Here is a 24,192-nt window from a genome sequence, read left to right as displayed (position 1 = left end):
GCAAAACAACAAGGTGTGAACAAAACTGTCACTTAACATGGTAATTAATACAGGGAGGTATAATTAGCTGCCACAAGCATTTCTTTCTCGTCTCAGATACCACCGATGCCAAGGAGATTAATGTCTATATCACCGTTAGGGTAATAAGCCCACCTGATGGATAGGTGTGCTCTGCTTCTCTTGATTTAGTAACACCACGTCCCAAATTAATTTCTGAGTGATTTCTTCATAGATGAAAAGAGTCACAGAGGCAAAACGCTTCCTCAGGCAAATCTTCACATCTGTAAACATAAACAGCCTTATAACAAACCACATAAACGTGGGTAACTGCAACTCAGGGCAAAGCCAAAACAATCTCTAATGATAACAAACTAGTGAGTACCCCCCTCTTTAACCACCTAAACCAAAGCCACTCTTGCCGTCACACTGCATAAGACGGTACAACAACAACAAAAAAGATTAAAACACTATCTTTGGCATGCTGTGTTTAGATGAGGTTGTGCAAATTATTTATACTACATCTGGCTTTCCTTTTATTTCAAGAAAGCCAACGCTGTTCAATCGGAAAATAAAATCCAGCATGCAGCTTGCCTAGTGATAAGCATGCTGCTCCTTTAACTGGATCATTTCATCACGTCCTCAACCCTCTTTGTCCATCTACAACAAAGCACAATCTGCTGCTGGTTCCTTTACCTTGTGCCACTACCCTATTTTCTCCCTAGGTCTCTGTCCTGCTCACCATCCCCTGTAGCTCATACATGTAGCTTTTGCTTCCCATATTTTTTAAGCAAGCTCTATATCCTGAGATCAAGTCACATGCTCTACTAACTGACCAAGCCAGGTGCCCATATTTTTTTTAATGATTAGGAGTTTTAACGTGGTCTTCCCTGTATTACCAGTTATAAGGTAGAATACTTATTTATGAGTAAAATTTCCATTCCATCAACTTTATTAATTCTTCAGGAAAACAGGGTTGCATAATATTTGAGTTGTGCTTCTTCCAGTGTCCCTGCTCCAAATGTTCTCCAGTGCACAAATCCTCTCTTTGATAGCCCTGAGTCATGATCTTCTCCCCCTTGCTAAAACACTTCAGGTGAAAAGAAAGTCAGTGCATTTGGGGCCACCTGCTACATTGCCACACTGCAAACACCTGCATCCTATGCTGCCTTACATTCACTGGAGTCTGTCTCCTACAGCTTGGGTGGTTGACTCTGGTTCCATTCTCAGGAGCTCCATAGATTATGTCAACTCCTCTTCTATCCTGGTAACCCCTCAATCAACTAGAGACAGCAACTTGGTCTCTCATAGCAGGGTGTTTGGCTCAGACAGCTGAAAAAGCCAAAAATCACACTAGGTAGCTATGTGGGACCTTGGGGAACCAGAAAGAAAATCATCCAAGGGGATCTGCAGTGACTTGGCACCACATGACCTTTGGCATAAGTAAATGAAATTTACTGGTACCAAATCTTTCAAATTTCCAAGAGAAGTATGAAATCTGTATTTTTATGTGAGATTTCCCAGTTTTCCCAATTTTTAAAAGTTGACAACCAAAAGAAGAAATTATTTCAAATACCATGCAGGCCAAATGAAACACATATGAGAGCCAGATCCAAACTACAGAACACAAGTTGCAATCACTTCTCTAAAATGTTCTCTTCTCCGAATTAAGCATATGGAGGTTTGAACGACAATGGCAAATGTCGTCTGGTATCCCTTTTTATTTTTGTTGTACACACTGGCCTCCAGAAATGATTAAGTGTCTTGCTGAGCACATTTATTTGCGGCTACCTGGAGGTTTGTTGTTTGTTTGCTTGTTTGTTTGTTTGTTTTTAACTATTTCAAACAAACTAATCCCTCAAGCAAGCCTGTCTGCATAAATACAAGTTCGATGGCTTTAAGTTATTTAGATAATTAGCCAACATCACTCATCATCCATTCATGTGTGGCCTTAGGATGTTCATTTAACCTCCCTGTGCCTCAATTTCCTCATCTGAAAACTGGGACAAATGTATTTTTCTTGGTAGAATTTAATTATTACCATCCCTTCACAGGTTGAGGTTGCATTAGAATTAGTGACTCTCTTCCAAAGAACAGTGTGGAAAGAGAAAAATGGTAATTTCATGGTAGAGAAACCTGGCAAACACTACCTTAACCAAATGATAAAGGTGAACATTGCCAGTGATGCCATGCGGCTATCATGTATCACATGATATGAGGAGATTAGAAGGGCACTGCACCTCTATGGTACTCTTCTTCAAAAACCATAATTCCCATCTAATCATAAGAAAAATATTAGATAACTTCATATTGGAGGACATCTATGGAATCGTGATTAAAGAGGAGGAAGTAGTCAGTTAGAGCAAATGTTGTTGAGAGACTATTTGAGATTAGGACAGGAAAAGTTTGCTGATTTGACTGTTTCCAGAGGTGTGGCTGGAGACTGAAATTTGATTGGATTTAAGCATTGAAGGGTTGAAGAGTAAGTGGAACCAAGGATAGATAATGGGTTCAGATAGATTTTCTGGAAAATAAAGAAGAGAAATTGTGATACAAGCTAAAGGAAGATGCAAAATCAAGTAGAACTGTTTGTTGGTTTTTGATGGGCCATGCTGGTAACTATAAGTTGTTGAGATGTCCTATAGAGTAGAACAGATCAATGATGTAGTAGAGACATAATAAAACTTCCTGAAACAGCAAGTCCTTGAGGAAGTAAGGAGGTGGATCCAGAGCACAAGAAGAGAGGCTGGCCTTGGTTGAAGTGGAGATATTTCTTATCTCTTAACAGGAGAGAACTAATGGCAGGTAAAATTCCAAGCAGATGTCTAGGTTTGTTGGTGGAAAGATTATGGCTTCTATAGTCTCAGTTAAGTAGGCAATCCATGAGTTTAAAGTAAGAAGGTAAGGAATAAGGGAAGGGAGTAAAAAGAAGGCAATGGGTGCACACATAGATAGGATCCTTGCCAGGCCATTGCAGCAGAGAGAGAGAGGATATGGGTTCCTCTCCCAAAGACACTGGGGTGTGGCCTGGGTTCTTAAAAGCCTTTGTGATGGCAGCTATTACAATTATTGTTACACTTAATAAGTTCCCATGCATCATCACAATGGGAAGGAGGAAAAGAAATTGTCTTTGTTTAAATAGAACAGTGTTATTATGGAACTAGAGGAAAGAGCTCCTGGCATTCTGTCTCAGATTAAGTGTAAGAAAGGCTAATCACTTATGTAAAAGAGACAGAATTGGCACAATACACTTTAATAGCCATTCAATCTTCTAATACCTATTTAAAGAGCATAATAGAAGACTTCACAATCCAGGGAGGATTCTTGACCATATCCATTCAGGCAGTAGTTAAGCAGTTTTCACAATGTTTATTATCCATTCACCTGACCACATAGAACAATATTTTAAAACTCTCCAAGTTGTTATTAGGGCAAGGACATGATTTTCAGATAATAAAAATTAAAGCTGGTATTTATTGAGCACTTACTATGTGCCAGGCACCTTGCAAATATCACATGTGGTCTCCTGTAATCCTCATAATAATTCTGAAATGGATTATTATCCCCATTTTGCAAATGAGAGTTCAAAGGCTGCAGAGGTTACTTAACCTGCCTAAGATCAAAAACCTATACTTGGAAGAATATGAATTCAAATTAAAAATCTGTCTGGTCCCAAAATCTGTGCCCTTTTAACCACTATGCCATCTTGTCTACTTACAAGATTCCATAAGACATAAAAGGGAACAAGGTTATGGGCCAAAAATGGAGGAATCAACCTTATAGAAAAGTAGACATGTTCTCTTGTTTGATAGAATAAAAGAGAGAACAGGTATCTGGGGGAAAGGATGTAAAGGAATTGAGAAGTAAAAAGAAAACACAAAAATTCTAAAGTTTACACGGACACTTTTATATTTCCTAAAGTACTTGGCACAATAAGTTATATACAATAGAAACTTAAAACATACTGTTGACTCAACATACTTTAAATTGTCATTTTTTCACTAAATGAGAAATTTTAATGGAAATAGTTGATTTGCCAAAGGGCCCACATTGTGAAAGCTTCTGTCCATCTCAAAAATTTTCATATTTATTGCAATCATATTGTTTGTACAAATAGCTTAGAAAACATGAGTACTAGAAGGAAAGAAGGAAGTCAGGGAATGAGGAAGGGAAGGATCATTCTTCTGACCAATAAAAAGCCAGCTAATAAGTGGAGAAGGAATAATAGAATAAGAATATCACTATTTGGCAATATTAATATTTTGCCAATATTAATAATTGCTGTTGATTAAGAAAGAATCATCAATGGTGCTAAAACTAGTAGGTACAGTTTAAAGAGGAATAGAATATTAACATAGTCTCAAATTATTTACTACTAGATATTTATTAGTTATAAGAGTTGAAGAGTAAATTTACAGTGGAGAAACATGGTGATGCCATCTTAAAGCAAACTCAAACTTAATATGGTCGGAAATGAGATCAATCATCTGCCTTCCGATCTGTCACATTGAGAAGAATTCAGCATAACTTCTGTGACATTCTGGACAAAAGTATATGACCTAAATGTAGCCATAAGAAAACATTAAACATGGGGCATCTGAGTGGCACAGTCAGTTGGGCATCTGACTCTTGAGAAGAGAGTCAGGTCATGACCTCAGGGTTATGAGATCAAGCCCCTCATCAGGTTCTGCACTCAGGTAGAGTACAGAGTGCTTGAGTTTCTCTCTCCCTCTTCCTCTGTTCCTCCCTTCTCCTCTCAACTAAATAAATAAATCTTAAAAAAAAAAGAAAACATTAAACAAAATCAAATTGAGTTTGAAAAATAATCGTTAGTGCCATGAAATACAAAGACTAAAGATCTCTTCTACATTAAAAGGAGTTTAAAGAGATATGATATTGAATTTTCATTTGCTATAAAGAATATAAATGAGGCAACTTACAAAAATCTCTCAATAAAGTCTATGGATTAAAAAATAGTGTTATATCAGTTTAATTTTTGAGTTTGATTTTTATTGGAGTTATGTAATAGAGTTCCTCATTTTTAGAAAATACACTGACATATTTGGGAATAAAGAGACATAATCTCTACAGTTTACTCTTCAATGGTTCAGAAAAAAACATAAATAGATAAATAAAGTGAGTATAATAAAAATTGGATAATCTGGGTGAATGATATCAATGAATTTTTTGCACTATTCTCGCAACTTTTCTCTAAGTATTAAAATAAAAAATTGAAAAAAAATAAAAATTAAAATAAAATAAAATAAAATAAAATAAAAAATTGTTTGAATAGCCCTCTAGTAATCCACATGCAATTTACCTACCAAAACAATCTTGCCCACTTTTAAAAGCAAGACACTAAACTCTAGACACTCAATAGGGGAACACATTATGTAGCAACTAATAAAAAATTACCAGATATGCAGGGGCACCTGGGTGGCTCAGTCAGTTAAGCGTCTGCCTTTGGCTCAGGTCATGATCCCAGGGTCCTGAGATAAAGCCCTGCATTGGGCTCCCCTCCACAGAGAGCCTGCTTCTCCCTCTCCCTCTGCTTCTCCCCATCCTGCTCATTCTCTCTCTCTCTCTCTCTCTCTCTTTCTCTCTCTCAAATAAACAAATAAATAATAAAATCTTCAAAATATTATCTGATATGCAAAGATGCAGGAAAATGTGACCCAAACCAGGAGAGAATTTAGTCAATAGAAAAAGTCACAAATTACAGCAATGATATATTATAGACAAGAATTTCAAAATGGTTATGATAAATATGCTCACGGATGTAAAGGAAGCATGAACATAAAAAGGAGAGAGAGGGAAGATATAAAAATAACCAAATGAAACTTTTAAAGCTGAAAAATACAATATCTAAAACAATAAATTTATTAAACATTGTTTAACCACAGAATAAGAACTGCACAAGGAAATATTAGTAAAACTTAAGACATTGCAAAGGAAACTATCCAAAGTGAATAACAAAATAAAAAGGAGGGAAAATAGAGAATTTAATGCCTACTCAATACTATCAAACTAATATAAAAATAATAATAATCCCAGATAGAGTGTTTCCAAAAATATCTGAGAAATAATGACCAATTTTTTTCAAATTTTATGAAAACTATAGCCTATAGATCCAAGAATCTCAATAGCCTCCAAGCAGGATAAACATAAAGAAAACCACAGCAAAACACATCATAATCAAATCCTAAAAATCAATTATAAAGACAAATTTTGTAAATCAAAAGACATAGTACATTCAGGGAAGCAAAGATAAAAATATTTGCAGTCTAATAAAAAATAATACAAACCAGAAAACAATTTAGCAACAAGCAAAGGGGGAAGTTGGCAAAAGGATACAAACTTTCACTTATAAAGTGAGTAAGTTCTAAGAATCTAATGTATAACATGGTGAGTGTAATTGATAACAAAGTATTATATAATTGAAATTTACTGAGAGTAGAACTTATATGTTCTTATTCCCTCCAAAAAATAAAAGGCAAATATATTAGGTGATAGATATGTCAATTAACTTAATGGGGGGAATCCCTTCACAATGTATACATGTCAAATCACCATGTTACATACTTTAAATATCTTACAATTTTATTTGTCAATTATACCTCAATAAAGCTGAAAAAAAACCTCAGTACAAAGCAAACAGGAAAAGAGAAACAATGAACAGATGAGACAAATACAGAGTGAATAGTAAGATGATAGACCTAAACAATATTGATAAATGCATTAAATTTAACAGGTCTAATTCCTCCAATTAAAAGGGCAAGATTGCCACACTGAACTTGAAAAAAACAATATCCCACTATATTTTATCTAAAATGACCATTTCCCAAAAGGATAGCAATACCTTAAAAGTAAAGGATATGGGGGTGCCCGAGTAGTGCAGTCACTTGAGCATCTGACTTGGTTTCAGCTCAGGTTGTGATCTCATTGTTGCGAGATCAAGTCCCACATCACACTCTGCACTCAGCACAGGATCTGCTTGAGATTCTCTCTCCCTTTCTCTCTCTCCCTCCTGCTTGTGCTCTCTCTCTCTCTCTCTCTAAAATAAATAAATCATTTTTAAATCCTTTTTTTCCTTTTTTAAAAAAGGAAAATGATAGAAAAGCTATAATATGAAAACACTATGAATAATAAAGCTGGAGTGACTATATTAATACTAGACAAGGTAGACTTCTAGACAAGCAATATTACCATAAATAGAGATATTTCATAATAAAAAGGTCAATTTTTCAAGAAGACATAATCTTAGGGGCACTTGGGTGGCTCAGTTGGTTAAGCATCTGCCTTTGGCTCAGGGCATGATCTCGGGGTCCTGGGATAGGGTCCCACGTCAGGCTCCCTGCTCAGTGGGGAGCTACTTCTCCCTCTCCCTCTTTCTTGTGCTCTCTCTTTCTCTCTCTCTCTCACACACACAAACAAATAAAACCTTTAAAAAAAAAAAGACATAATCCTAAATATTTATGCAGTGTTTAAAGCTTCAGAATCCAGTCAGCAAAAACTAACAGTGAGAGGATAGACAAAGCCACAATCACATTTGGAGATTTGACACTCCACTCTGAGTAATCAATAAAACAAATAAGAAAATCAATAAAAATTTAGGCTAGCAACAACTTGACCTAATTGACATTTATACAGCATTCCATCCAACAGAAGCAAAACACATTCTTTTCTAGTGCACATAGAACAAGAACCAAGGGATCCCTGGGTGGCGCAGCGGTTTGGCGCCTGCCTTTGGCCCAGGGCGCGATCCTGGAGACCTGAGATCGATTCCCACGTCGGGCTCCCGGTGCATGGAGCCTGCTTCTCCCTCTGCCTGTGTCTCTGCCTCTCTCTCTCTCTGTGACTATCATAAATAAATAAATAAATAAATAAATAAAAAATTATAAAAAAAAAAAAAAAAAGAACAAGAACCAAGATAATCCATATTCTGGACCATTAATATGAAATAATTCAAAGTATACAGGATGGTAGGGGATTGGTCAAAATAGGTCATAGGATTAAGGAGTGCACTTGTCATGATGAGCACTGGGTGATGTATGAAATTGTTGAATTACTGTATTGTACACCTGAAATTAATATAACACTGTATGTTAACTATATAGGAATTAAAATAAAATAATTCAATTAAATAAAGTATACAGGACATGTTCTTTGATGACAACAGAATTAAATTAAAAATCAGTAACAAAAAGCTATCTGGAAAAGCACCTAAATGTTTTCAAATATAAAAACATGATTCTAGGGGATCCCTGGGTGGCTCAGCGGTTTAGCACCTGCCTTTGGCCCAGGGCATGATCCTGGAGTCTGGTGTTCGAGTCCACATCAGGCTCCCTGCATGGAGCCTGCTTCTCCCTCTGCCTGTGTCTCTGCCTCTCTCTCTTTCTCTCTGTGTCTCTCATGAATAAATAAATAAATAAAATCTTTTTTTTTAAATTCCCATGCCCAGGATGGAATAGGAAACCTTTGTTTAGATCTTAGCCATGTAAAATAACATTTTGAACAATTTTAGGTCAATAAATTCAACAACTTATATGAAATACACAAATTCCTTGAAAGACAAATTATAAAAAGTGACACAAGATAAAACAGAAAAACTGAATAGCTTTATATCTATTTAAAACCTTCAAACAAGAAAAATTATAATTTCACAATGGCTTTACTGGCAAATTATATTACATATTTAAGGAAGAAATAATATCAATTCTACACAAAGTATTTCAGGAAATAGAAGGAGCATCTCCCAATTCAGCTTATGAAGCTAGCAAAATCTTAATAACAAAACCAGAGAAAGATACTATAAGAAAACTATAGACTAATAAACCTCATAAATATAGTTGTAAAAATCCTTAACAAAATATCAGTAAGTCTAATTCAACAACCTATAAATGCATTAAAATGACAATATGACAAAGTAGGGTTTACCCAAGAAAAGGCAAAATTGGTTTAACATTTGAAAATCAAAGTGATTCACCATGTTAACAAAATATGAAAAAAAACATATAATTATCTCAACACATGCAAAAGAAGCATTGAGGAAATTCAATATACATGTACAATTAAAATCTCTTAGCAAACAAGAAATAGAAGGGAATTTCTCCAAACAAACCCAATAAAAGGCATCTATGAAAATCCTTACAGCTAACATTGTACTTCATGATGAAGTGCTCTCCCCAACATCAAGAACAAGGAAGAGATGTTGGTCTCACACTTCAATTTAACATTGTACTAAAATTCCCAGCCAGTACAAGTATAGTAATTATGAACAAGAAAGAATACTGATTGAAAACAAAGAGAAACTGTCTTTATTTTTAGAAAACATGATTATGCTCACAGAATATTTTACATAATCCCAAAAAGCTATGAAACAAATTAATCAATGTCCTAGAATACAAACTAACATACAAAAATAAAACAGTTGCATTGTTACATACTAATAACAAATGGAAAGTAAAAAAAATAATAAGATTTATTTATTTATTTATTTATTTATTTATTTGTTTGTTTATCTATTTATTCAGAGGGAGAGAGAGAGGCAGAGACACAGGCAGAGGGAGAAGCAGGCTCCATGCAGGGAGCCTGACAAGGGACTCGATCTCAGGCCTCCAGGATCACACCCCGAGCTGCAGGCAGCGCTAAACTGCTGCACCACCAGGGCTGCCCTGAAAGTAAAAATTTAAATACCACTTATAGTAATATCAGAAAATGCAAAATACTTAGATATAAATTTAATAAAATATGTGCAATGTCTGTACACTGAAAACTACAAGAAGTTGCTGAAAGAAATTTAAAACTAAATAAATGAGAACATGTACCATTGATTGAAAGTGTCACTATTGTTAAAATGACAATTCTCCCCAACTTCATCTATAGATTCAGTGCAATCCCAACCAAATTCCCAGCAGACTTTGTTGTAGAAATCGACAAGCTGATTTTAAGCTGTACATACATATGTAAGGGATCTAGAATAAAAAAATAATTCTAAAGAAGAAAAAAGTTGGGGCACCTAAGTGGCTCAGTTGGCTAAGCATCTGGCTTCAGCTCAGGTCATGATCTTGGAGTCCTGGAATAGAGCCCCATATTACATTCTCTGCTCAGCAAGGGAGTCTGCTTCTCTCTCTCCCTCTGTCACTCCCCCTGCTTGTGCCCATGCTCTCTCTCTCTCTCTCTGTCTCAAATAAATAAATAATTTTTTTAAAAAAGAAAAAGTTGAAATCTTACACCATCTAATTTTAAGAGTTACCATAAAGCTATTGTTATCAAGAGAGATAGGTATATGGGACTACAGAACAGAACAGAGAGTTCATAAACAGAACTAGTCAAATAGTCAACTGATTTTCTACAAGTGTGCCAAGGCAATTCAATGAGAAAATGACAGTCTTGTCAGCAAATGGTGGTGAACAACTAGATATCTATATGGAACAAAAATGAACCTCTACTCTAACTTCATACCATACATAAAATTAACTAAATGGATCATAAATTAAAATATAAAAGCTAAAACTTCTAGAGAAAAACATAGATTAAAAAATTATTGCTGTCTTGGAATAGGCACAAATTACTCAGGACAAGAAAAGTATAAACCACATTAAAAAAAAAAACAAATTGGACCTTATTAAAATTTTAAATGTCTGCTCTTCAAAATACACTGGTAAGAAAATGGAAAAGTAATCCACAAGCTGAGTGAAAAATATTTGCAATCCATCTGTCTGACAAAGGCTTTGTAACCAGAGTATACAAAAAACTTCTACAAACTAATATAAAAAAAATAGGCAAAAGATTTGAAGACACTTCACATGCAAACGACCAAAAGCACATGAAAAGTGCTTGATATTATCAGGAAACACAAATTTAAATATCAGATACCACTATGTATCTAAAAGAATGGCTTAAAAATACTGACAATACTGAATATTCACAAGGACTGGAGTAGTCACAGTTGACGCACATTGTTGGTAAGAAGGTAAAATGGTCCAATCAGTTAAGAAAATAGTCCAGCAGTTTCTTACCATGATAAATGTCCACTTACCTTTTGATCCAGCCATTTCATTCCTCAGCATTCACCCAAGAGAAATGATAATATTTGCTCACATAAAGACTGGTACATAAATGTTCAGAGCAACTTGATTCACAATAACTAAACACTAGAAATCATCTGAATTCCCATCAACAGGTAAATCCATAGACAAATTGTATTATGTCAATGTAATGGGATATTACTCAACAATAAAAATGAGTAAACCCCTGATACACATAACAACATAGGTGAATCTTAAAAGCACACTACATGAAAAAAAAAAAAAACAGGCACAGAGTAAATACTGTATGATTCCACTTACATGAAATTCTAAGAAAGATATAGCTAATACATAATGATGAAAAACTGATCCATTGTTGCTTTGGTTGGATGGGGACTGTGAATATTAATGCCAAAGGACATAAGGACACTCCTGGAAGGTGGTGATTGTGGCAGTAATTATTGGGTATATGCATTTGGTAAAACCTAGTAGCCTTTATACTTAAATGTGCTTTTGTTATACGTAAATTATATCTCAATTATATCTTTTATTTAAAAAAAACAAAATATATTTACATATGCTTATTTTAAAAGTCCAGAAATATATACTCAAGATTATGAAACTGTAGAATTTCAAATGTAACATTCAAAACATTTAACAGTTGGGAATTTTAACCATCAATCAGTCAGAACAAATGATGGGCATGAACAATTGGAATTGCCAATCCATATGAATGAGAGGAGCATTGGCCCCAGAAAACACCAGTTATCAATAGATGGTGAGATTGATGATGCCCTTTTCTTCCTTTTGCTCATTTGTATCTTCTAACTTTCTACCCATATTTTCAATCAGGCACTTTAAAATAAAGGGGAAAAATCTTTAATTATAAAAAAGAAAAATGGCACCCTGTTGATACCACATTTCGTACTGTTATAAAATTCTAACGGGTTTCAAAATCTTAATGGAACTTTTAAATAATAGATATGAGAAATGGTGTACTAAAACAGCATTGAATTAGGAGTTAAAAATGGATAATGCCATAAAAATATTTCCCATCCACTACAAAGAAAATAGTGAGATATATTTTTAAACTATTTTACCATTTTAATATTTTAAAATGCCCCCCCTTTGCTCCTATTCCAACTAGATCTCCATATAATTGATTATGTTTACTAAGAGACCTAGTATCTTTCCTCAAGTAGTCCAGGCCCTGAAATGCCACATTGCTCAAAATTCATTATATAGTATTACCTGATGGGTATCTTGGCCTAAGTCAAACTTCAGAATCTGACTGAGCAAGCCAGGAGATCAAATGATAATTATCAACCCCGGATAAATTTTTATAGCAAAATTACAGCCCATGACCAGAGATTTGCTACTGCCTCCTCTCAGTATAACCACCTCCGTCTCTATGGCTTATCACAGCAACAAACCTTTGCTCTAGGCAATTTCTTTAGAGGTAAGCACGATAAAAACCTGTCTATAAGAGCAGTTGCTGAGAAGCTATGATCAGCAAATAATGACCAGCAAGTTCCCTTTATCATGTCTCTCTCCATCCACAGAGAAACCCTACCAGCTTCCCCATCAGCCCAGTGGAGAGTCAATGGCTAGTTTAGCAACATGACTTCTCTCTGAAACTGAAAATCCCAGGGTAAAATGATGCTACTATATGATCTCTTAATGTTGCTTTACAATGCAGTTCAAATTTGTGATTTTAAAAGCACCTCAGCGCAATGTGAGTTCACAGTTATCTTTAATGATTTGCAAATCTCAGTGTTTTTAACAACTCATTTTTGTACGGTGGCTATGGTGGTTAACACCTACACCTAAATAGTTATTGCTTATAATACCCTCGGCTATCAGGGTGTGCAGTAAATGAGAAGCAGTGGCATTACCTTCCACCTTTTCAAGCCTTAATTTACTCCTTCTACATGAACATAAGGAGACTGAGCCATATTGAGCTGCCCTGTCATCTCCTGGGGATTGTGCCATCTTGGCTCATGGGACCTCTGTCATCCACAGAGGCTGACCACCCTTCTCTATCCCATGGAGAAAAACAGAGATGGCAGCTAGAGGCCACCAGCTCTTTCCCTCTGGCTGGAAGCTCTGATTTCTGAAGTAAAGAGTCTGTCCCCAGATCACAGTTACAAAAAATATATACAGAATTTTTCATGAGGTACCCAATGTGGCATTTCTGCAAGATATTCAACTATAAATCACACTACCAGATCCAACTTCATCCCCACATTATATTGTCACAAACATTGTTCTCTAATTTCAAAACATAAGTTATCTCTATGTAATAGCAATAATAATGGCAGATATTCATTGAAGTTACTATGTGCCTGATATTGTTCTAATCTTACCTCTGCATTAATTCATTTAATCCTCAAAACAACTCATTGTTATGATATGCCAGAACTCAAACCCAGCATCTGCCTCCAAAGTTTTCACCATGCTAGGATAGATCAAGATTCATAGACCTCTTTTCCGTAAAGAAGTGAACTTCTTATAAAGCCACCCAAGGACTCAGAAGGAAGTTGGCTATAGATACACTGCAAAATGTCCTTGAATTGACTGGAAAACATCCAGTGGTGTACATGTGTAATAACTACCTTGCTTTACCTTACCTGCAAGTCTTTTGTCTAAACAAAAGATGGCCCTGTTGTAAGATATCACCAGTGATTTTCAAAACTGAAAATGGTCCCACTGTGATTCTTAGGTTTAAGCTTCCCTTGGCAAATTCTCCAGGGTCCACACCTGTCCTCCACACTCCTATATGACACACAAAATTTGACGACCACACCTCACCACAGGGTCATAAGCTACAGTGGAGGGTGATTCCCATCTGTCCTTCTTCTCCCGGAACCATGCAGGAAAAGCAACAGAGCATGGCACTGCCTAACCCCCTTCCCCCAGCCCTTAGCATTTTCACTGCTGACAGTAAAGCCATTTCTGTCTCACGCCCGCCCCCAGGCAGCCAGACCCTGCTTCGCCTGCAGACAGAAGGACTCCTTCAGAGCAGTCCTTGACCAATGATTGCCAGCATGGCATAGAGGTTATAAATATCCCAGCTGCCTTATAACTTTCTTCCCCCACCGGGACAACTCTGAGCTGAGATTCCATTGTCTCCAGAGCCCCCTTGAGAAATGTAGCTGAAGTCTTCCACCATGGAACTTGACTTGAGATTGCACCCTTGATGATTTCTTCCCCTTCTCTGATCTATTCCTCCATTGTTAGTCATGAGATCACTTCATAATAAATGACCTCACAGCCATCACTACCATGGATCTGTTTCTGGGGGTGAACTGAGAAAGACGGCAAAATATGCAGATGATCCCTCTAAAATCTCACCTCTCTATAATCTGAACAAGCATTCTGGGGTCATTAAGTCTCCTGCTCCTTGCAGTGGGAAACTTGGTCCCATAGCAAAATGGAATGATCCACTTATATTGTCCTTATCTCTGAGCTGCTTACTCCTCTATAATTTAAAAAATTGCAGAGGTCAAGTTCTTGTGAGAGAGATGACCAGATTTTCCTCGCATAATATTCCTGAATGGACCCTCTTAATGAGGGAACTTTGAACTGAGGTCCACATAATTGTGGCTTCAACAGAAAGACAATACAATGGATTCAATGACTCTAATGTTGGCCTGAAGCCTGAAAAATCTTTGTCCTACATAACTCCGTTCTCCAAGTGGGAGGTCTTAGAAACACCAGGCCTTCAGAGGATGTCAGCCCAAGCCCCTCATTTTAAAGTCTTGGTTCCTCGGAATCAGATCTTTATGTTAAACATTTCTCAAAGTAGTTTTAAACTTTAATTACATACTCTACCAAAGCAAAGATCAAAATCTCTACAAAGGTTCTTTTTTATTTTTTATGATGAAGTATTTATTAGTATGTCTCTTTGGAAAAGATTTTCATACCCCAGGCCTGAAAAGAAATTCCATATAGAAATCATTCTCAAAATACTTTGTAAATACTTGAGAGTTTGTCTTTTTTTCCCTTACCTCATGCAATGACTTGTTAATGAGGAATAATTAAAATAGATTCTTATTAATAAGAACACACTGCATTTCAAAAATATTTTTAAAATGTAAAACCTACACACCAATGTTTATAATAGAGAAATCCAGATCCAAAATTTCATCTATAACAGAGTGTCTAGATATGTGGTGCATTTCAAATCAATCAATGTGGTAGTAACAAAAGATCTGCTTTATGCAATGCATCAGCCTAATTGAATGATATAATTATAGTCTGTTAATATCCATGAGGACTGAGTAGAATGTCATCACTCTTAAATGTACATGATGATGATAGTTTTTACATTTCTTTTCATCCTGGAATTTGAACACTGATTTCTCTAAATATTTGGGATCCAAGGGATTTGAAAGAGATTCCTCCAAAATGTTTCGAAGCGAATTTCATGAGCTGTTCCAATGCACCAAGCCAGGAGCTTCATCAGGTTAGGACTTCACTTTGGATGGCTTGCTGAGGGGAAATCCACCCCCAGTAAAACGAGGGCCAGTTGGCTTGGCCATTGAGAAGGTGTTATCCATGGATATTCTGTCCTTATTTCTGAAAGACAGGAGGGGAAAGTTAACTTCCTTAACATCCTTTTCCGCTTATAAGTTTGTTGTTCTCTAAATTCCTAGGGTGAGTTAGCCACTAAAAACTGCTTTGATTAAAGCTTCCAGTTTTAGACAAGGTGGTTGTTTAAACCTAATTAGTTGTTCATTGATAACACATAGAATTAGGGAAAGACACAATTAAATGTGCCCTCCTAATGTTGATCTAAATGTGGACATAAGACCTCATTATAACTCAATCACTATGGACTTGAGACTTCCGACTTGTAATCATCTTCCTGTTTTATAAAACATTTGTTTAGTTCCAAAGATCAGTCAGAAGAATCTTTCTCTTGGCTCAGTTATAATGACTAATTCATCATTTACCAACTTTTATACTCCAAAGTTTCAGTGGAAACTTATAAATATTTACCACACACACACAAGGTATCTTCATCAAACTTGGATATTCATAAAATACAAATTTTCCTGTAACTTTAGACAAGCAGCAGTTATTATTAGTAATAGTTTAAGTTACAAGAAGGACAAATAAGGTAGTACATTTGGCAATAGATAAAGGAAGTTCTATCCTAAAATCTACAATGTATCTCCTACATAGATCTCCTTTAAATACACACACATATACACAGGTATTCACACGTACATATACACACATTCACACACTCACACGTTCAGGTCTCCTGCAGAGGTAGCTTAAATTTACACAAATTCCCTATTGTGTATTTAGGGGTCTTATGGAAAACATCTCTGGGCTCTCTTTAAAAATAAAAATTAAGCTAATGACTAAGACCAAAACCAATTAGACTTGACAACTAGAAATGATTTACCTTAGGAGAGAGAATTCCACCTTTGGGGAAAGAATCTATCTAGTTCTGCAAACTCTAGACCAGCCTGGGCAAAGGGAACCAGAGGCAGGTGGGTGAGGGTGCAGGTCAGGATGGAAACATGATGAAAGGGTGTTTGAGAAAAATGAAAGAAGGCTTAGAGGTAAAAATGGCATGAGTTACTCTTTTATAAAGAGCAAGTGTAGGGAGAACATCCACAGAGATTATTCTAAATTATTCCATTTGGAAAGAACCTGTAGATGATTAGTTAATCAATCCAGTAGTCTCTTAGCAGGATTGATTTCATTATTATAAAAAAAAATCATCCTCCATAAGTAGGACAAAAGCTTTAGCCTTAAGTGGATCCAGTAAAGAGGATTCTTTCAAGTACTTGGCAACTTGCATCCCTGATGGCTGGAGGATGCAGGCAGCCCCCTTGTCTGGCCCTCTCTTGCCTTCAATTCAGTAATTTTCCCTCTCTGAAGGAACTTCTGCTAACCGCTGCTGGCTTGCTCTAAGTTGACTGATGGGATGAGGCCCACTGCCTTTGTAATGTATCTTTAGACCATCACATTGGCCCCCTTCAGCCTCCTGCCTTCCAGTCCACACCCTCTGGGCACCCCTGTTCTTGCCTCAGCATACTTTCCTTCAGCCCCGGAATCCTTTTGCCCTTCTCCTGTGAACTCCTCTCTCTGTCTACCTCCAGTATATGGATCCCCACCAAAATGGAACCACCAATGATGCCCTAACCAGGTCAGAATGGCTATAAGTAATGAGCATTTTAGGTAAAAGCAAGGATTCTATAACTGTGCTATCCAATAGAACTTTCTGTAATGATGGCAAAGCTCTCTATCTAGAGCCCAATGCTGCATCCACTACCTCCATGTGACTATTAAGTAGTTGAAATGTGACTAGTGCACCTCAAGCACTGAATTTTTTATTTGATTTAACCGTAATTCATTTTAATTCAAATATCCAGGAGTGGCCTAGGCCAGGTGGCATTGCAGTTCTAGTGGATACATCACTGGGAGGGACTAAACCAACAGAAGGGCATTTCTGTTGGCTCAACAGTGTTTCTGTGTCCAGAAAACTGTGTGGCGAGTGTATGGGAGGAGTCAATACAGTCAACAGACCAAACTCTAGGGCCAAGGTGGGGAAGTTAGTCAGCTCTGGAAAGATAACTACTTAGCTAAACTTACTCTTTTTTTAAGATTTTATTTATTTATTCATGAGAGACACACACAGAGAGGCAGAGACACCAGCAGAGGGAGAAGCAGGCTCCATGCAGGGAGCCTGACGCGACACTCGATCCGGGGACTCCAGGATCACACCCTGGGCAAGGCAGACGCTAAACTGCTGAGCCACCCAGGGATCCCCTAAACTGACTTTTTATTACTATATGAACTAGATTGCTGGTCTCCAAAATGGATGCATGTACTCTAAAAGATGAGTAAGATGACCTGTCAGGAAGTGCAAAAAAGATATTTAAGATTCTATTCCTATTTTGTCTTTCAAAAATTTAAAAAAAATTGTTTACTAAAAATCACTGAAAAAATGGCAATAGTATTTTGCTTGCAATTTCTACAAATTAAAATATATTGGAGATATAAAACTCTCCTAAAATAAAATTTTCAATTTAAAATTGAAAACAAATATATATATTTAATGTACATGCCCATACATGGGAGACTACAAGTTCAAAAGTGTTGTACTGATAAGAGTGTATGATCAAAACTCTCAAAGACCACTGAGCTGTGCATGTGGCCTACGTAGGAACTAGCCTTCAGCATGATCCTGGTGTCCTAACAGAAACCACAGTGTCTCCACCCAACATGCACTGATTCACACCATTAATACACTAGTTCTCCAGCTGTAGCATGTGTGGGGATCACCTGAGGAGTGACTGAACTGTAAATTCATCCAGAGCCCATGGAATGCAAACATCTGGAAATGGGGCCTGGGAGCCTGAATGTTTAACAAATCCCACCAGCTATTCTGAATCAGATAGTTGCCAGACCCACATGTTAAGACAGACCCAGTGAAATTAGCAGGATTTTATTCTACCAAGAAGCTGGCATCTAAATGTGGAATAGGGGGATATTCTGATTTACAAGCAGGGCAACTTTTTCCCAGCAAATCACTTTGCATCTAGTTACTGTAAATAGTTGTTTGCCACGAACAAATCACAGGCAGAGGCATCCCTTTCACCATGTCCTCACAATACCCACATGGATGAAATACCCAACTTGACTTAAGCACACGATGTGAGCCACTACAGAATTAACTAGGTGAGTTGGGTAATGCCATACAGCAAGCCAAGGTTCAAACCCAATGATTCATTCAGGCCTACTCTCTCACCCTAGCATTAGGCAAATGATGACAACCAAATGAAGAGACATCTACCCTTCCACCTGTAGGCATCCTGAAATGCAAAATGATAACCTCAAGTCAAATTATCATCTCCTAGAAGAATCAGAGCTCACGTCATGCCTCAGCAGATACTGAAATCAGTTACTAGACATAAAGACAGTTCAGAGACAGATCATCTAAAACATAGGTAAAAATTATCTGTGAGCAACTCATCATTACAGTGACACAGCTGCACTGCATTCTTGGAAAGAACAGCTTTACCAAACCTATACCCCTTAGCAAAAGTACCTGTGATTTTAAACATAGATGTGCTTTCATTCATACAAGCCTGATTGAGAACCTCATTTACAAACATTGTTATGGCATGTTCATCTCCAAACCATGAGAACAATGTGGGGGGAAAAAAATCACACTATCTTCTGCTCCATGTGAGGTCCACTGATGAGTAGAGAATAACAGATACTGGTTAGAGTCCTAAGGAGAGGCCTTAGTATCAGATGAGACATGCATCTTGCTCTGACGCAAACCAGTGGGGACCTGTAGAATGTCATTTGTTCACCCTGTGACTTCGTTTACCCCAGCAGATTCTTTGACTCTGTGCCTGTCTGCCGGTTTTTTTCTTATCTGCAGGAAATAGGCACAACTAAATTAAAAGAACATTTAGTTAATTCTTACCTCTGGATGTATTCTTTACGTTTCTGAGCTAGGTATTTCTTCTTTAAGTTCATCAGTTCATTGGTAAGCTTCTCGATCTCGTATTTGTATTCTTGGCTCTGTGATTCATACATATTCAACTCTGAAGACAAAACCTAAAGTGACAAAGAAAGCAGCATTAGCAGAAGATACACAGGGGCACCTGGGTGGTTCAGCTGGTTAAGTGTCTGCCTTTGGCTCAGGTCATGATCCCAGGATCCTGGGTCGAGCCCCACATCGGGCTCCCTGCTCAGCAGAGAGCCTGCTTCTCCCTCTCCCTCTGCTGCTCCCCCTGTTTGTATGCTCTCTCGTTGTGTCAAATAAATATATAAAATCTTTAAAAACCAAAAAAAGCAGAAGATATGCAGTGAGACAAGATCCTGCTGCCATTTACCTCAGTGAAGCTAGAGATGCAAACCCGTGCCCAAGTGTAAGAGCTAATCCAATCCCTTCTGCCAGTTGTCAGTTCCCAAGATCTGCATGGAGGTAAAAATCTGACTGAGGTCTGAAGACTCATAATCCAGTGGCAAACGTGGTGAAAAGAACTCTGCTTAAAAGAACTATTAGGGCTACATTCAACAGGCTCACACACGAATGATATAATGTGTTTCAGGTATATTGTGAGCAGAGACAGAAAAACTCCCAAGCATGCAGTATAAAATTGCTTTTAAAGCCTTTTTAGGGATCCCTGGGTGGCTCAGTTTAGCGCCTGCCTTTGGCCCAGGGAGTGATCCTGGAGTCCCTGGATGGAGTCCCACTTCGGGCTCCCTGCATGGAGCCTGCTTCTCCCTCTGCCTGTGTCTCTGCCTCTCTCTCTCTCTCTCTCTCTCTCTCTCTCTCTCTCTTCTCTCTCTCTGTCTTTCATGAATAAATAAAATCTTAAGTAAATAAATAAACAAACAAACAAATAAAGCCTTTTTAAAGAGCATTCAGGGAAGTCCTCACCAGGGAGAGTGATTCATTTGAAGATTATAGTAAAAATTATTCCAGAATCATCCTGCTGCCACCACCGCTAAGTAGGCATTCAGCTTACATGCTTTCCTAGGTTGCTGTTCTGCTAAATGTCTATCACCTCTTTATTGTGCTCTTTGGGACTCTTCACAGGTTCCTTCTTTCTCCCAGCATGGCAACATTCACCTCAGAGAAGCAGGGAGCTAAAGCACGTGTAATAGGAACCCTGATTTTCTGCCTCTTCCACTGTACTGTCCAATAAATGCTACTGGTCTCAGTTGAGCAAGAAGACTGGGAATTTACTCATCTGAACAGGATGTGTAAAGCATGCCCAAGCTAGGGGTGCACCCCACAGAAACCAAAGAGAAAGAAGAAAAGTTACCATTCTAAGAGGCACACAATAGACGAATTTGTTTTTCCTCTTGCTCACTATTTTAAAAATCTGCACAAAAGGGGGGTCTTTGTCTTTTGAGTGTTCATCTGCTTCTGCACTCTCTCCCTTAATGGCTGTGAAAACGATTCTGACCATGCTATCATGAGCTGAAGAATAGGACTTTCATGTTGGGAGAAAACCTGCCTTGATCATTAAAAAATTAGGAACAAAGACTCTGTTTCCAAACAATGAATATAGTGTTTCCTAAAAAAGCCCAGAAAATGAGGACAAACTAGCAGACAGGCTCAGGTCCACCACCTCTGAACCTCTTCCACCAGGAGTCACATTTCATCAGAGTGAAATTCTGAATTTCTTGAGTTAAGGGGTTAAAATACCAGAGGGCTCCTGTGAGCCATATAATGCAATCTAGCGCTGAGTGTAGCTCTCTGACAGCACTGTGAAGACAGACGTGTGCTTTTCTAATCTATACCCACTCCTGAGAAAATAAACTTTTATTTTGTTTAGAATATACAATTGTTTAAAAGGATAAAAATAATCAAAAGATTATGCCTCGTGCAAAACTCAAATTACATCTCAGGATACTCATATGCAATAAACACTGTGAGTGATAAGTTGAAAATTAATGTTCTAATTACACATTTGTTTCATCTGCCTTTTTAAAGTAGGAGGAGGTGATTTTACAATGTCCTATTTGTGAAAGGATTAGTACTATAGGGGGCATCTACATTACCTCAGGCAGAAAGGCAACATTATTACCCTCCTTGCAGCAGATAAGTGCCAGAACTCAGCTGGTGTGTGCTACATTCTGTGCATGCATGTGTGTGTATGTGTGTGTGCGTGTGTGTGTGTGTATAAGACTTCCCTGACATGCCAAGAATATTTAACCACTTGCTTAGGAGGTACAGCTCCAGATATGATGGGAACACACAGTTTTTGAGAAAACTTTTAAAAGGCACATGTAATAATAAAACATTCCATCTCCCCAGCTGAGGTTCCGAAGTCACTTAGAAGGGAATTTATGCTAACATAATTCTAAAATGATTTTACCTTCCTTTCATAGCGACTTACTTGAGAGATGGTCATGAAGGAAGGCCCTGGGGGCTAGGGACTAGCCTGTGCTTTCTGAACATTTATTGCAGGTGGAATGGAAGAGCAAAAACCTCCTTCGGCACAGTGTCCGCCTCAGTGGATGATGGTGTTGAAACATTTCCTCTGTTCTTTCCCACTGTCCAAGATCTCTCACTCATCTTGAGATCATCCCTACACACCCCATCTCCCAAACTTCCATTCTGTTGCCATCATCCTCTCTCGAACTTTTTCTCTATTTGCTGACTTCCCTCTTTCAGAAACAGAGAACCGTGGGGTCTATTAGTCTAGACACAGGGGAATAAGGCTGAGATGTGGTTGTTTCTCCTGGGACTGGAATTCTTAAAAAAAAAAAAAAAAATTAAAGCCAACCTCTGTGGCATGCGGCATTTGGGAGACTGGCTCCTTGAACTGAGGCAGTGGACTCATCCAGCTCCCTGGTGTGAGGCTGTCCACCTGCCAGGAAAAGGCAGAGGTTTCCACTTACTTTCAGCTGCTTGGTCTTCTCCCGCAGCGTGTGGCGATAGATCTGCAGCTGCTCTGCAGCCTCGGGACCAGGCTGCCGGGCCAGGATGTGCTTTAGTTCCACATAGAGTTTCTCCTTTTCCTGGTGAAGAGCATAACCACAAGGGAGATAAACAGCCCCATCACAACATGGAAAGTGCCTGTACCAGCATATGGTCAAGAGAACTTGGGACCATCCTAAGGTACTCTGGAGTGCCACGCTGATTACAGTCACCATAGATTCTATAAAAGTGCCTCAAAACAACTCTGGCTAAAGGCTTAGGATGTGCCTGACATTTGAATACAAATAATAAGACAAATGAGAAAGGGAAAGTCTCTCTCTACCTCAACTTACAATCATGTGACTGAGAGACAGGGCAGCGATGGAAGGTTTGCACAAGTGTCGTGGCCAGTAAAGGTAGGGAGTAGGGGAATTTTCACAACGATGTCATTTGAATTGTTGCTTGAAGAATGAGTAGGAGTTTTCCCCAAGCAGAGAGAAGAAAGAAAAACTTTTTAGGCAAAGGTTCAGAGCCAGGACAGGGGAGAAGTGAGTCTAGTCCAGCACGTGCACTGGGCTGAAGGAGGGAGCAGTGGAGAGAAGAGGTTGGGCTCCTAGGTAGGTTTCAGGCTAGGGGTTTGGGAGGAAAGGATGAGGCATGCCTGGGAAATAGCTCCAGCAGTAAGGCAGACAACAGAGTAAGGGGACTGCTCAGGGCACCAGGATAAACAGAAGATGAAAACAGGTAGACCTAAGGCAACTAGGATTGAAAGGAGGTAGATATAATGACATTCCTGAGGTAGAATCAGTGGGATTTGGTGAAAGATCAGACAAGTGAGAAAAGAAGGAGCAGAGCCAAGAAGACTCCAAGGCTTCTAATATGGACACCTTGGGGGCTGGAAGGTGGTGGTAATGGATGCAGGATGTAGGAAAGAAGGAGTGTGGAGAGGGGGGAAGAAACTCTTCCCACATTCTCTTCTGATTATCAGTGGGGTCTGGATATGCTGAGCTTGAGGTGTTGTGGGCTATCGAGGAGTTGAACTGAAGTTAGAACTGGAGATTGGTCATGGCTAGAACCACAAGAGTGGCTCTATCAACCCCCAAAGAGGCTATCTCCCAGGACAACAAGATCTTTGGGAGAGTCAGCATATCAGGGGGAGGCAAAGAAGAATGACCCAAAGAAAAGGGGCAAGAGAGAGTAACTGAATGTCCCCCAGCCAGGAAATGGCAATGTTTAAAAAAAGAGGCATAGGGCGCCTGGGTGGCTCAGTTCATTAAGCATCTGCGCTCGGCTCAGGTCATGATCCCAGGATCCTGGGATTCAACCCTGCATTGGGTTCCCTGCTCAGCAAGGAATCTGCTTCTCCCTCTCCCTCTGCTCCTTCCCACCCTGCCTGTGCTCTCTCTCTTTCTGTCAAGTAAATAAAGAAAATCTTTAAAAATAAAAAAAGAACCAAAAAGGGAGGCATGATATGAGTGGTCAGTGATACCAGATGGGCAATGAGAAAAAACTGGAGAGGGGTTGAAAATGGCCTTGGGGAGGCCTATTAGGATGACACCATGACCTTAGAGAGTTTGCAATAACACTAAGGAAGCAAAAGTCACACAGCTGGAGAACAAATCAGGAGTAGGAAGTAAAGAAAGTTAGTCTTTTAAGAAATATGACACAGGAAGAACAGAGATCTAGAAGTAGTGTGAGAGAATAGGTAAAAAAAACTAAGATGTGCACATTTGTAGAACTACAAGAAAG

At 38.2% G+C, this 24,192-nt stretch overlaps 1 protein-coding gene and 1 long non-coding RNA gene across 3 annotated transcripts in view; one reads left to right on the top strand and one right to left on the bottom strand.

Annotated features, from left to right (window-relative positions):
- Nucleotides 1-21,048, top strand: part of LOC111092990 — a 34,294-nt gene extending 13,246 nt beyond the window's left edge. For both annotated transcript variants that reach the window (XR_005380552.1, XR_005380553.1), the window contains one exon: nucleotides 20,611-21,048. This is a non-coding gene — a long non-coding RNA (uncharacterized LOC111092990). The remainder of the gene's footprint in view (nucleotides 1-20,610) is intronic.
- CFAP58 (cilia and flagella associated protein 58) overlaps nucleotides 14,877-24,192 on the bottom strand; it is a 99,175-nt gene continuing 89,859 nt past the window's right edge. Inside the window, exons 16-18 of the mRNA XM_038578739.1 lie at nucleotides 22,425-22,544; nucleotides 19,489-19,622; nucleotides 14,877-15,608 (exon numbers count right to left, since the gene is read on the bottom strand). Coding sequence (XP_038434667.1) covers nucleotides 15,497-15,608; nucleotides 19,489-19,622; nucleotides 22,425-22,544 — 366 coding nt within the window. The 3' untranslated portion in view covers nucleotides 14,877-15,496. The remainder of the gene's footprint in view (nucleotides 15,609-19,488; nucleotides 19,623-22,424; nucleotides 22,545-24,192) is intronic.

The sequence above is a fragment of the Canis lupus genome, chromosome 28 (assembly GCF_011100685.1).
Source record: "Canis lupus familiaris isolate Mischka breed German Shepherd chromosome 28, alternate assembly UU_Cfam_GSD_1.0, whole genome shotgun sequence".
In the NCBI taxonomy this organism is placed as follows: domain Eukaryota; kingdom Metazoa; phylum Chordata; class Mammalia; order Carnivora; family Canidae; genus Canis; species Canis lupus.
The sequence above is the reverse complement of the archived record's forward strand: the minus strand, read 5'-3'. Positions and strand labels throughout refer to the sequence as shown.